General features: G+C 36.9%; 2 protein-coding genes across 2 annotated transcripts; both read right to left on the bottom strand.

Annotated features, from left to right (window-relative positions):
• Nucleotides 1-408: 408 nt before the first annotated feature.
• LOC123899482 (50S ribosomal protein L16, chloroplastic) lies at nucleotides 409-2,183 on the bottom strand. Its single transcript, XM_045950618.1, has 2 exons — nucleotides 2,055-2,183; nucleotides 409-945 (listed from the first exon to the last, which is right to left on the bottom strand). Exons 1-2 carry the CDS (start codon nucleotides 2,061-2,063, stop codon nucleotides 547-549), a joined length of 408 nt encoding a protein of 135 aa, XP_045806574.1. The 5' UTR covers nucleotides 2,064-2,183; the 3' UTR covers nucleotides 409-546.
• On the bottom strand, nucleotides 2,107-3,248 carry LOC123899479 (30S ribosomal protein S3, chloroplastic-like). Its single transcript, XM_045950616.1, has one exon. The coding sequence runs from the start codon at nucleotides 2,868-2,870 to the stop codon at nucleotides 2,214-2,216; it is 657 nt and encodes a 218-aa protein (XP_045806572.1). The 5' UTR covers nucleotides 2,871-3,248; the 3' UTR covers nucleotides 2,107-2,213.
• Nucleotides 3,249-15,487: the final 12,239 nt, after the last annotated feature.

The raw sequence follows: 15,487 nt of genomic DNA, 5'->3' as shown, positions 1-15,487 counted from the left end.
TTCCTTCCTATTCATTCAAGTGATAAATAATATATCGATATCACAATCTCGTATTATAATACCTCGGGTGCTAATGAAACTATTTTAGTAAAATTTAACTGTCTCAATTCTCGGGCTATTGCGGAAAAAATTCGAGTTCCTTTTGGATTTCCTTCTTTATCAACGAGAACCGCCGCATTATCATCATACTTTATTATTATACCATTACTACGTTTGAGTTCTTTACAAGTACGTACAATTACAGCTCTGATCACTTCTGATCTTTCTAAAGATGAATTTGGTACGGCTTTTTTGATTACAGCAACAACAATGTCACCAATATAAGCATACCGTCGATTACTAGCTCCTATGATTCGAATACACATCAATTCGCGGGCTCCGCTATTATCGGCTACATTTAAATAAGTTTGAGGTTGAATCATATCATTTTTTTTTTTATCTTTCAGTCAAAAAGTTGAAATAAAAAAAATATTCTGTGTTCAAAAAAAAAAAGAAACCTACAATTGCCACTTTTTTCATACTAAAGATCTCTTTCGTTCTAAATGATTATTCAGAAAGAATGAATTGAGTTCGTATAGGCATTTTGGATGCCGCTATTGAAATAGCCTTTCTAGCTATATTTTCAGGGACCCCTCCCATTTCATAAAGTATTTTGCCGGGTTTAACGACAGCTACCCAATATTCGGGAGATCCTTTTCCCGAACCCATACGCGTTTCTGTAGGTCTTACTGTAACAAGTTTGTCTGGAAATATACGTACCCATATTTTTCCACCCCGGCGAACATTTCGTGACATTGCCCGTCGCCCTGCTTCTATTTGTCTAGATGTGATCCAAGCGGGCTCAAGTGCCTGAAGAGCATATTTTCCGAAGCAAATTTTATTACCTCGATAGGCTTTTCCTTTCATTCTTCCTCGATGGTGTTTACGGAATCTGGTTCTTTTGGGGTTATAGTTGATGGTTGTTTCTCAATTCCATCTCTATTACAGAACCGTACATGAGATTTTCACCTCATACGGCTCCTCGCGAATAAATCGACTGAAAAATATTTCACCTATAATTAATTGAAAATAATAATGAAAATAATATATAACGTTCTCACACCAAAGCAAAGTAAGATAGACAACTGCATCTTCTTGCATTTTCTTTTTTTCTTTTTTATGCCAATTGGAGTTCCCAAGGTCCCTTTTTTAGTGCCGGGAGACGATGAGGCATCTTATACAATCGACTTTTCCAAGAAAGATTTAGGTCAAGAAGTAAACGGTGGATCTAGTAGAAATTTTTATATCTTGCTTTGATATATAACGAAATATGGATTCTTATAGACCATTTTCGCTATCCGTATCTAATTTCTCATATTTCGAAATTAAAAAAATCCACATTTTCGCGGGCGAATATTTACTCTCTCATTAAAAATTTAAGATTTAATGTTGGGTTAGTCCACAACTCCTAAAAAAAATGAATTCTTAGTTTCTTCCGCCATCCCATCTAATGAATCGGTAAGATTTTTCATTTTAATATAATCTTAGGTATTCACAGGTTTCGTCGTTCCCATCGCTTTTCGATTTATGGTTAGGTCTAAATTCTATAATGGAGCCTTTTTAATATTAATAAGATTTCATTTTTAAAAAATTTTCTTATTTATTTGATTCTTTTTTTGTTGAATCAACCTTCTCAGTTTTATTGATTCGCGGCTCTTGATTCGTTTATTCTAGGAATATATTCATCCATATATGGATGAATTTTGAATATGAATGCTTTATTACACTACCTTTTATAAGATGACCCATAGACCTTTACATAGTAGAATTCTATATCCAAGATATCTTTTTTTCTATCTTTCTTTCACCCCTTCATTTATCTGTATATTCTTATTGCTTTACAACTAATAATCACATTCTTTTTTATTTCAGTTGCTATAATTCAATTCTATCACCACGTAGTTCTTTATATCCAGATAATGGGAAGCGATGAGTAGGTTATTAATTCTTTAGTAATAAATTCTACGAATTTTTGTAGAAATTTAACCACTCTCAAAAAAACCAACGAGTCACACACTAAGCATAGCAATTCCTTCACTATAAAATAATTCATTTTTTTATTCAATCTTATAAAATTTGTCATTTCTTCTTTAGGAATAAGCGTGTAGTAAGAATTCGTCATTTTTTTTTTAGCAAAAGATGGAACCTTAATATAGAAGGAAAATTTTATTTTATTAGTCGTTGTTTAGAACTATCCAAACTTTGATTCCCAATACCCCATAAATAGTTCGAACTGGATAGGAACAATAATCCATTTTAGCTCGAATGGTTTGTAGAGGAACCCTACCTTCTCTGAACCATTCGACACGTGCAATTTCTTTTCCGTCGATACGTCCCGAAATTTGTACTTGAACTCCTTTTGTACCTGCCTGTTCAGCTAATTCAATAGCTTGTTGGATTGCTTTACGAAACGAAATTCTTTTCTTTAATTGTACAGCTATAAATTCTGCAAGAATATTAGGGTCTCTATAAACATTTTGAATTCTTGTAATTGCAATCTTGATTTTTCGGTTCACACAATTAAGTTTTTTTTGTACATTAGTCTGTAATTCTTCGATTCTTCTTCGAGGCTCCCACTCTGTGAATAACTTTGGTGAAAGTCCTACATAGATTTGAATCACATCGATTCTTTTTTTAATCTTTATTCGTCCAATTCCCTCGACACCAGAGGCTATTCTTACTGTTTTTTGTAGATAATTCTTGATACAATCTCGTATTATTTTATCTTCTTTTAGATTCTCGGAATAATCTCTTGGTTGTGCAAACCAAATAGAATCATGATTTTGAGTTGTACCAAGTCTGAAACCGAGCGGATGTATTTTTTGTCCCATAATTCCTCACTACTCTATATAAAATGATACGTCTTATTTGTCTACTTTAATTTATTTCTTTTTTATATATATATATATATATAAAGATATATTTATATATCTTTATAACTAAGTCAATGAGTTATAAAGCTATATAAATATAGCTTTATAACTCATTATAACTCATTAACTTAGTTGGTTGAAATATATGATTGTGAGTAGTATTTTCTGCTGCAGAATAAAGCAATTCAAAAAAAAATAATAAGATGGCAAACACCCTAGAGCATAAGCTCTATTTCATCTCATTCTACGTGCATAATCCGAGGCTATTTTCCAAATAATCAAGCATTCCTCACTACGAACGCTAGTCATCATCTTATTCATCAGCTTAGTACTAACTAGATTCCAAATCTTACAAATATCAATTGTGACTGGCTGAAAAATGTGAAAATGGAAGTTCCCCCGCGAAAAGAAGAGGTTCACGAAGATATTGAATTTCATTTTTTTATTAACCCCCCCAGGTTTAGTTTAAGTTTATTTATTAAATTCACCTTAGAAAAACGAAGGTGACGAGATCTAGTCTGATATTTTGTTTGTATACGTATTAAATAAATTCACCTTAGAAAAACGAAGGTCAACGACGAGATTTAGTGTCATTTTTTGTATGCCTCCTGAAGTTTTGAGTAGATGAAAATTCTCCCAATTTATGGCCTGTAACACCCTAACCCATACTACCCTTAAAAACGTAATTTTAAAAGCTTTTCAACAAGTGTAAAGGCAGAGTGCCACGCGGTAATTAAAACACAAGCATACACACAGAGCATCATGAAATTTAACATGAAAAGCAACAGCGGATTCAAACTAACCAAGCATGCATATATATACATATATATATATCCATAAGCCATATTCATCCCTAAGGATGTCACTTATACAATAACTAGCATATCAAAAAGGTAACACCGATATACGATGAAAGCCAAGCGAAAACCCCGACTCGATGTTACATTACCAGAGCATTTACTATTTACAAACTCTAGTCAAAAGCTAGTACTAAGAGGAGTAATCTATGCTAAGTCTCCTCACCAAAAGGTACTTCAACACCACGCTAGAACAGCAGTCTAAACGTCGGCACAATCCTCAGCCTGAATATCTGAACCCCCAAAGGTCCAGCAAATAACACAAAGCAGAGAGTTAGAAAACATAATCGCATATCATACGAGCATAAGAAAGACCTTACACTTTCGAACTACATCATACATATTCTAACTCACGCCAAAACATCGCACTAAACGATTATCAATTAATAAAGTTCAACACAATTCAACCAATTCATGTCACGTACCATTTATCAAATATATGCGCATTTACCCTAAGGTATCTAATGCCAATTAATTCACTGTCATGCCATCCCTAGACATAACTAAATGCATGTGGTACCAAGATGTCTCACCAACGGTGGACCAAGAACAGTTTTATATCATGCTGGATATGTCGGAACTTACCGAACCATCTTATATCCCTTGGATAAGCCAAAACAGTTTTATATCCTGTTGGATAGCAACTCTGGACTCATGGATTCATCTAATCCGATCCTCGGCTTCATTATGGACACATAATCCATTTTCGTTATTGGAACCCAAGTTTCCAATGTTCACATACAATCATGAATGCATGTATGCATACACATATCAACCATATGATATTCTCTAGCTCGAAGCTACTCTTTTATGAATGCGGGAACACAATCCTAACACATTCACTTAACATTGCAAATTAATGCCAAAACATAACATTGCTCACATTAAGCTACAACTTATTGCATACACGTTTATCAATCATATAACGATTAACAATAAGCATTAACAGTATCAACATGTATCAACAATCATGTAAGGATACTCTTAAACCATGTTACAAGTGCCTAATCACACTTATAAACATCAACAAGAATTGCTGTCACAGAGGCCTTCGCTAAGCGAAGCCTTAGCGAGACATAGCGAACCACGTTCCAGGAAGTCACCTGCTCATGGCGAGCATTGGCGAGCTTCAACGAACTATTCGCTGAGCGAAGGCTTAGCGAGCCTACGCGAACCTCACCCGGAAGTCACCTGCTCATGGCGAGCATTGGCGAGCTTCAGCGAACCTGTTCGCTACAGCGAACTCCTGGTCGCTTAGCGAACCACACCAGAACAGAATATCTGTTCTTGAGTTATCTAAGGCGGTTTAACCTTAAATCAACTCAAAAATTCATCTAAACATGTTATAAATTCATATAAACAGTCATTCCAAACATATATGGTATCAAGGAACATTAATCATCCCTTCCAAACATCCAAATACCTCTAATAATCAAAATCATGCCAATTTCTTGGGTTTTAAGTAACTTTCATAAACTTTCTCAACATGATCCAAACATACACATATTTATCATGAAATCTAGCTAGTGATTAACACATACAAAGTGATGATGAAGAACATCACACTCACATACAAAAGCTTAATCAAAAGTCTAAAAGAAATTGAGTGGGAGAGTTCGGGAATGGAGACATAGACAATCTCCCCTCTCCTTGCCACTCAAGAATCATGAATTCTAATCTCTTACCTTAAGTTTGGTGATGATCCAAGCCTTCTCTTGCTCAAGCTTTCTCTCTTGATCAAACCCTAGCCCTTGCTCTATGGTTTTGCTCTTGCTCTTACTCACTCAAACTCAAAGAAATGAATTGTGAAACTATTCATATGTTTGACTTGCTACTTATACTACTTCTATTGTCATGAACCAAGCCCAAAATGGGTTAGGCCCATTGCCTCTCACGCCCATAAGCCCAAAACAAAGGTTCTCGCGCCTAATAACTTACGATCGGCTAAATAATTATTCGTCGCCCACTAAAATAATAAAAGCCAATTAATAAATAAAATAACATTTAATAAAATATATGAATACGAAAAATGGGTCGTTACAATCCTACCCCCTTAAAAGAATTTCGCCCTCGAATTTACCTAGAAACAGATCGGGATAAGAATCTCTCATCTTGCTTTCCAACTCCCACGTCGCATTCTCACCAGCCGGTCCTCCCCACACGACTTTCACGGATGCAATCTCTTTGTTTCTCAACCTCTTCACTTCTCTTCCTTCGATTCTCAAAGGCACAGTCTCAATGGTCAAGTCATCCCTCACTTGAACATCGTCCGATTCAATCACGTGTGTCGGATCAGACACATACTTGCGCAACTGTGATACATGAAAAACATCGTGCAAATTCGCCAATGATGGCGGTAATGCAATCCTATACGTGTAACACCCAAACCCGTTATTTAATTAACTCTGCCTTTATAAAATCTTTTTCGAAAATACGCAGCGGAAAAATTGAAAATCTGATTTATAAAGCGCTGGTTTGAATATCACAAACTTCATTCAAAGATAATACTAATACATTTATCTAGTAGAATATTCGAATGAACTAAAAACAAAACCTCGCATCGAACGATACGTTATTAGTTATACAAAACGGATACTTTTCAAATGAAAGCTTAAGACCAACAGAGTATACTAAGAGGACTACATGCATATACATATAAAAACCCCTTTTTCCCGTGTCTCAATCAGAGCAGAGCTTCACCATTGCACTCGGACGAGGCTAACACATAACCTGTCAACCTGGACCCCCAAAGGTCCAGCAATTAACACAAAGCAGAGAGTTAGAAAACATAAACATAAATATAAGTGTGAGTAGTATACTACACACTTCACACGCTATCATACATTTCTAACTCACGCACATACATCGTCGAATACGACTACCAATTAATCATTCATTTACAAACACACCAATCATATAGTTTCACGTCTTCTCGGACACTACCAAAGTGTACATTTTATAGTCATGACGGACTCTACACTTGTTCATTTTATAGTCATGACGGACTCTACTCATATACCAAGACATGGCAACAATCACAGTATTAAACAATTAGTAAATACCAAAGCTTAACACATACGGAAAACACATTACAATCCAATCAGATAATGTCACATAACAATTATCAAATACATGTGCATTTACCCTAATGCATCTAATGCCAATTATCCAATGTCATGTCATCCCTAGACACGACTAATGCATGTGGTACCAATTGCCTTTTACCCCTCATGGATAAGTTATGCAGTTTTACATCTTGCCGGATTGTTCGGAACTTACCAAACCTTCATATCCCTCATGGATAAGTTAAACAGTTTTATATCCTGCTGGATAGCAGCTCTAGATCTTATGGATTCATCTAATCCGATCCTCGGCTTCCTTATGGACTCAAAAATCCATTTAAATCTATTGGAACCCAAGTTTCCAATTTCAACATATATATACATGAATGCATGTATGTTTGCACATATCATCAATATGATATTTCTAGCTCGAAGCTACTCATTATGAATGCGGAAACACAATTCCAACATCTAACACATTAGGATAACACAATATCCTATCACTCAAATCATAATTATTCACATGATAATTATCTGCATAACCATTTTTATACACATAAAGTTTCATTTACACTTATGTCATAAAACACACATCATTTCCTTAACATTGCAAATTAATGCTAAAACATCACATTGCTCACTTTAAGCTACAACTTATTGCATACACGTTTATCAATCATATAACGATTAACAATAAGTATTAACAACATCAACATGTATCAACAAACATGTAAGGATACCCTTAAACCATGTTACAAGTGCCTAATTGCACTTAAAACAATTATCAAAAAGTTGCTGTCACAGTGCTGTTCGCTAAGCGAATCCGTAGCGAACCCGTAGCGAACCCGTAGCGAACCCGTAGCGAACTACATCAGAGGGTTGCAGGTACATGGCGAACAGGTAGCGAGCTTGTAGCGAACAGGTAGCGAACTTATTCGCTAAGCGAAGCCGTAGCGAACTTATTCGCTAAGCGAATCCGTAGCGAATCCGTAGCGAACTACACCAGAAATATCTGTTCTTGAGTTTCTAAGGCGGTTTAACCTTGAATCCACTCAAAAATCCATCTAGACATGTTATAAATTCTTATAAACAGCTAATTCAAGCATATATGGTATCAAGGAACATTAATCATCCCTTCCAAACATCCAAATACATCAAACAATCAAAATCATGCCAATTTCTTGCAAAATAAGCAAAGTTGCATAAACATGCAAATCATTGATCAAACATCTACATATTCCCATTTTCAACTCCCCAAAGTTGTTTACCTCATCTACCATGAGTTCACTACACATGTTAGGATCAAAAGAATCCATTTTCCATTAAGAAAATCACCCACAAAACCCACAAGAAAATAGAGTGGAAAGAGTTTGGGAATGGAGGAATCGACATCCTCCCCTCTTCCGAATCACTCACGAATATGTAATCTAACTCTCATACCTTAGCTCGACGAATCCACAAGCTTGCTCTTCTCTTTCTCTCCCACGAGCTCTCCCTCTCCCTCATGAGCTCCTCCTCTTGCTCTTTCTCAAGAATTGCAACTTATGAGACTATTCATTGGTTTGACTTGCTACTTATAGCTCTCTCTATTCTCATGGATCAAAGCCCACTTGGCTTAGGCCCAATGCCTATTCCACGCCCAAAGGCCCAAACAACATAACTTCTCGCTCATTAACTTACGTTCTCGCTAAATGATTATTCGCCGCTTAATAATTTAATTATAAATCACGCCCTCGCATAATAAAATAATTAAATAACGAATACTAAATTTTGGGTCGTTACAACTCTACCCCCCTTAAAAGATTTTCGCCCTCGAAAATTACCCGACTAAAACACAACTCCGGATAAATTCCCTCATCCGATTTTCTAATTCCCAACTTGCATTCAATCCAACGGGTTTTCTAGTCATAATACCTTAGCCGATACGGTCTCTTACACAAACTCCGATTCAAATTCACACTTCTTCCGGATTCGTACCAACAAAACATACAAACTCCAAACCAAACCAAGTTTGACAAAATCAGTCAATCCCAATCGACACAATCTCGTCTACTCATCAACAATAGATCAAGGACAGCTAATCCCTTGATTTGTCGATAGATAGTCAACAATCGTGATGATGGCATAAACCATTCTCATCAAACTACTTAAAACTTTCTCTTAACATCTTACGGTACTCGCAGCACCACTCCAAAACAAAACCACTTAACCCAAAATACTCCGAAAGACCCTTCCGTTGCACACTTCACAACTTTTCAAATTCCATAAGTTCTTAACTGCGTCGAATCTCACTCCAACCATTCATTCGGTAGCACAACTCCTACGCTCATCTGCTGTCTAACTTCTCAAATTTCTTAACACATGCCAAAAATATACTATCCAACCGTCAAATTCTTTTTCCTTGCAATTCCCCAAATCATTGCGTCGAACATTCAACATAACTGTTTTATTTTCCAAATAATCTCTTATCCAATTTCTGACTTCCTTAACATGACCTTCCCGATATCATTTCCTGTCGAAATATTCTTATCCAAAATATTACCTTAAGTCACTCGTCGACTCACTATCATCCCACCGTTCACGACGAAAATATCCATAATCATTTATTTCCTTCCCACATGGTATTACTATACTATTCCCATAGATACGATGTGTCCGACATCTCTAATCTCCACCGACTTTTCCATTTCATAGTTAACTTTTTCCAATTGCTACAAAACATCATTTGACACTTACTTTGAGCATTGCTTCCAAATTCTTAATACACATTTTCCAAACACAACAATCACTTATGTGTGAGATAGTCCTTTCCACAAATTCTTACTTGACATAAGTCACTTTCTTACGTCTCTCTAATACTCGTGCTTGACACGTTTCCAAAGGCTAACTTTCTTATCCCCAAACATCCAAAGGTAACACTTCGCACTTAGTTTCTCAAATCTTTCCAAGAAATGACCACTCGGTTCAAACATACTCAACCTTTATAAATCCTTCCTAGGCTCTTCTTGATCACCTAGTAATTCTGTATTTAAATCTCAGCTACTATCAAAAGTTGATTTCCAAACAACCATGATCTCCGTCTTGTTGATTCCAACACAACTCTCATCAGATTCCTCTGAAAACTTTTCATCAACAAAGCTTCCATCTTTATCACTCTTCCTCCTCTTTGAGGATGAACCATCAAGTGAAAGACAACCAAACAATGGAACATTCTTGCTACGAGTTCCGCTAGAAACACCACCAGTCCCACTTATTGTAATCGGGTTTTCTTACCCTCGACGCACACGTCTTCTCCGTTTCCCAGCAACGGTGTTCACTTAACATTCAATCTGCTCCATCGTTCCCCAATGGCCACATTCTCCCTACGGCTAAACAACTTCATTCCGACTCACTCCGAAATGATCATCTGATACTTCCTCCAAAATATTCTCCAAATAAGAATTCCACTTCGAACAATGCTACTCAATCTTAAACAATCCACTTCAAGAACATCTCTATTCGTCCTTACTTCTCGCGTTCGAAACATCTTGGAGAGACAAAATCTTCTCCCCCACTTATCTCAAACCCACCTTTACACTTCCACTAGAACATCCGGTGTAAGCACCTAACCGTCCTATCGATTCCAAATATATTCCTCTCAAGAGAAATCTAATACCGACAGCATTCACATGCATGTCGTATGCAAAGGGTAAACATAAGGTAAGATATCTAAGCATCTACTCAAAACCCCGGTGCAGTCCTCTTGACATACACACCACTGCAAAATACATAAACACACTATTCCCGTCTATGCTAACGTAACAACCTACGTAACAACTAGCATACATAATTACTACCACATGTCTATACATATATTTATAACTAAACTATATGTAAGACAATGAAACATCCATGTACACAAGACATCGAGTCAAGTACATGCATTACATTTCGTTTGTCCGTATACTTACAACATCTACTCAAACATGTATAAAACATAGCATGTTCTCAAACAAGTTCTCATCATGAGAATACATTCACATAGTTCAATTAAAGAACCACACTAAGTACTAGTAATCAATCTACCACATGTTATAAACAAACATATAACAACACACATTAGGATCTACTTACATCCTACTCCTTTCTCACTCTAGTGAAAAATTTATTTTCACTTACTCAAAAGAAAATAATCTTATATTTTCAACAAAATCTTCATCACATGCAGTTTTACATCATGCTGGATCATCAACTGTTAGCAATAAGCATCTACAAACCAAAAGTTCAAACCACACGAATTTTTAAAACTTAAGCATAAAAATACTCAACCACTACTTGACTTGATAACTTATAACAATGATAAGTATCAATCGCATCAAGTACACACAACAAGAAAAGACAGACACAACTGGCACACACGCTCACTCGATCTGACTGCACAGACCGGCTCTGATTGACACGTAACCTCACAGTCCGAAGACAACCTGCTCTGATACCACTTTGTAACACCCAAACCCGTTATTTAATTAACTCTGCCTTTATAAAATCTTTTTCGAAAATACGCAGCGGAAAAATTGAAAATCTGATTTATAAAGCGCTGGTTTGAATATCACAAACTTCATTCAAAGATAATACTAATACATTTATCTAGTAGAATATTCGAATGAACTAAAAACAAAACCTCGCATCGAACGATACGTTATTAGTTATACAAAACGGATACTTTTCAAATGAAAGCTTAAGACCAACAGAGTATACTAAGAGGACTACATGCATATACATATAAAAACCCCTTTTTCCCGTGTCTCAATCAGAGCAGAGCTTCACCATTGCACTCGGACGAGGCTAACACATAACCTGTCAACCTGGACCCCCAAAGGTCCAGCAATTAACACAAAGCAGAGAGTTAGAAAACATAAACATAAATATAAGTGTGAGTAGTATACTACACACTTCACACGCTATCATACATTTCTAACTCACGCACATACATCGTCGAATACGACTACCAATTAATCATTCATTTACAAACACACCAATCATATAGTTTCACGTCTTCTCGGACACTACCAAAGTGTACATTTTATAGTCATGACGGACTCTACACTTGTTCATTTTATAGTCATGACGGACTCTACTCATATACCAAGACATGGCAACAATCACAGTATTAAACAATTAGTAAATACCAAAGCTTAACACATACGGAAAACACATTACAATCCAATCAGATAATGTCACATAACAATTATCAAATACATGTGCATTTACCCTAATGCATCTAATGCCAATTATCCAATGTCATGTCATCCCTAGACACGACTAATGCATGTGGTACCAATTGCCTTTTACCCCTCATGGATAAGTTATGCAGTTTTACATCTTGCCGGATTGTTCGGAACTTACCAAACCTTCATATCCCTCATGGATAAGTTAAACAGTTTTATATCCTGCTGGATAGCAGCTCTAGATCTTATGGATTCATCTAATCCGATCCTCGGCTTCCTTATGGACTCAAAAATCCATTTAAATCTATTGGAACCCAAGTTTCCAATTTCAACATATATATACATGAATGCATGTATGTTTGCACATATCATCAATATGATATTTCTAGCTCGAAGCTACTCATTATGAATGCGAAAACACAATTCCAACATCTAACACATTAGGATAACACAATATCCTATCACTCAAATCATAATTATTCACATGATAATTATCTGCATAACCATTTTTATACACATAAAGTTTCATTTACACTTATGTCATAAAACACACATCATTTCCTTAACATTGCAAATTAATGCTAAAACATCACATTGCTCACTTTAAGCTACAACTTATTGCATACACGTTTATCAATCATATAACGATTAACAATAAGTATTAACAACATCAACATGTATCAACAAACATGTAAGGATACCCTTAAACCATGTTACAAGTGCCTAATTGCACTTAAAACAATTATCAAAAAGTTGCTGTCACAGTGCTGTTCGCTAAGCGAATCCGTAGCGAACCCGTAGCGAACCCGTAGCGAACCCGTAGCGAACTACATCAGAGGGTTGCAGGTACATGGCGAACAGGTAGCGAGCTTGTAGCGAACAGGTAGCGAACTTATTCGCTAAGCGAAGCCGTAGCGAACTTATTCGCTAAGCGAATCCGTAGCGAATCCGTAGCGAACTACACCAGAAATATCTGTTCTTGAGTTTCTAAGGCGGTTTAACCTTGAATCCACTCAAAAATCCATCTAGACATGTTATAAATTCTTATAAACAGCTAATTCAAGCATATATGGTATCAAGGAACATTAATCATCCCTTCCAAACATCCAAATACATCAAACAATCAAAATCATGCCAATTTCTTGCAAAATAAGCAAAGTTGCATAAACATGCAAATCATTGATCAAACATCTACATATTCCCATTTTCAACTCCCCAAAGTTGTTTACCTCATCTACCATGAGTTCACTACACATGTTAGGATCAAAAGAATCCATTTTCCATTAAGAAAATCACCCACAAAACCCACAAGAAAATAGAGTGGAAAGAGTTTGGGAATGGAGGAATCGACATCCTCCCCTCTTCCGAATCACTCACGAATATGTAATCTAACTCTCATACCTTAGCTCGACGAATCCACAAGCTTGCTCTTCTCTTTCTCTCCCACGAGCTCTCCCTCTCCCTCATGAGCTCCTCCTCTTGCTCTTTCTCAAGAATTGCAACTTATGAGACTATTCATTGGTTTGACTTGCTACTTATAGCTCTCTCTATTCTCATGGATCAAAGCCCACTTGGCTTAGGCCCAATGCCTATTCCACGCCCAAAGGCCCAAACAACATAACTTCTCGCTCATTAACTTACGTTCTCGCTAAATGATTATTCGCCGCTTAATAATTTAATTATAAATCACGCCCTCGCATAATAAAATAATTAAATAACGAATACTAAATTTTGGGTCGTTACAATACGCAACTTTCCCAACTCGCTTCAAAATCTCAAACGGTCCAATAAACCTCGATGTCAACTTCCTTGACTTCAACGCACGTCCTACTCCAGTAGTCGATGTAACTCGTAGGAATACATGATCCCCTTCTTGGAATTCAATGTCCTTCCTCCTCTTATCATGATAACTCTTCTGTCGACTCTGAGATGCTTTCATCTTCTCACGAATCATCCGAATCTTCTCTGTTGTCTCTTGTACAATCTCTGGTCCAAGAATTGCACCTTCTCCAGTTTCATACCAACACAGAGGTGTCCTACACCTTCTCCCATACAAAGCCTCAAACGGTGCCATTCCGATACTAGAATGGTAACTGTTGTTGTATGTAAACTCTACCAACGGCAAACAAGAATCCCAATTCACGTTTTGCTCCAAAACACAAGCTCTCAACAAATCCTCTAAGGATTGTATCGTCCTCTCCGACTGACCATCTGTCTGAGGATGATAAGCTGAACTCAACCTCAACTTCGTTCCTAAAGCTTCTTGCAAGCTTTCCCAAAATCTAGAAGTAAATCTCGGATCTCTATCCGAAATAATACTTGTTGGAATACCATGTAGCTTCACAATCTGCTCCACATAAATCTCGGCCAACTTAGGCACCAAAGTACCTTTCCTGATAGCAATGAAGTGAGCACACTTCGTCAAACGATCTACTACTACCCAAATCACCTCGTTACTTTTCTTGGTCTTCGGTAAACCTCCCACAAAATCCATTGCAATGCTGTCCCATTTCCATTCGGGTATAAACATTGGTTGTAACAAACCAAACGGCTTCTGATGTTCAATCTTCGATTTCTGACAAGTTAAGCATGAATAAACAAATTCAGAAATTTGCCTCTTCATTCCCGGCCACCAAAACAACTTCCTCAAATCCTGATACATCTTGGTTACTCCAGGATGAATACTCAAACCACTTCTGTGACCTTCTTCCATGATCATTCTTTTCAATTCGGGTACATCCGGTACACAAACTCTTCCGTGAAATCTCATGACTCCACTTTCGTCAATCTTGATATTGGTCTCCTTGCCTTCATTGATGAGTACCATCTTCTCCATCAATTTCTTATCCGATTTCTGACGTTCTTTAATATCTTCAAGAAAAGGATTCGTCAGTCTTAACATTCCAAGCTTCACACTTGAAGAAGTAACCTCGCACACAAGACTCAAGTCTCGGAATTCTTCAATCAACTCTAACTCTCTCACCATCAATGATGACATATGCAAAGTTTTCCTACTTAAAGCATCGGCCACCACATTGGCTTTTCCGGGGTGATAACTCAATTCAAAATCGTAGTCCTTTAAGAATTCGAGCCATCTACGTTGCCTCATATTCAACTCCTTCTGGTCGAATAAGTACTTCAGACTCTTGTGATCACTAAACACTTCAAACCTCGATCCATACAAGTAGTGTCTCCACACTTTCAAAGCAAACACCACTGCGGCTAACTCCAAATCATGCGTTGGATAGTTCCTCTCGTGAACCTTCAGTTGCCTTGAAGCATATGCTACCACATTACCCCCTTGCATAAGCACTCCACCAAGTCCTAACTTCGAAGCATCGCAATACACGACGAACGACTCTTTGGCATCGGGTAAAATCAACACGGGTGCAGTAGTCAATCTTCTCTTGAGCTCTTGGAAACTCTTCTCACAAATACCATCCCAAACA

Source organism: Trifolium pratense, linkage group LG7, assembly GCF_020283565.1.
Source record: "Trifolium pratense cultivar HEN17-A07 linkage group LG7, ARS_RC_1.1, whole genome shotgun sequence".
Taxonomy (NCBI): Eukaryota; Viridiplantae; Streptophyta; class Magnoliopsida; order Fabales; family Fabaceae; genus Trifolium; species Trifolium pratense.
Note: the sequence above shows the minus strand (reverse complement) of the source record. Positions and strands in the feature narration are given on the sequence as shown.

Excerpts from the sequence above, each read along its gene's own strand:
- LOC123899479 (XM_045950616.1), bottom strand. The coding sequence starts at position 2,870 with ATGGGACAAAAAATACATCCGCTCGGTTTCAGACTTGGTACAACTCAA.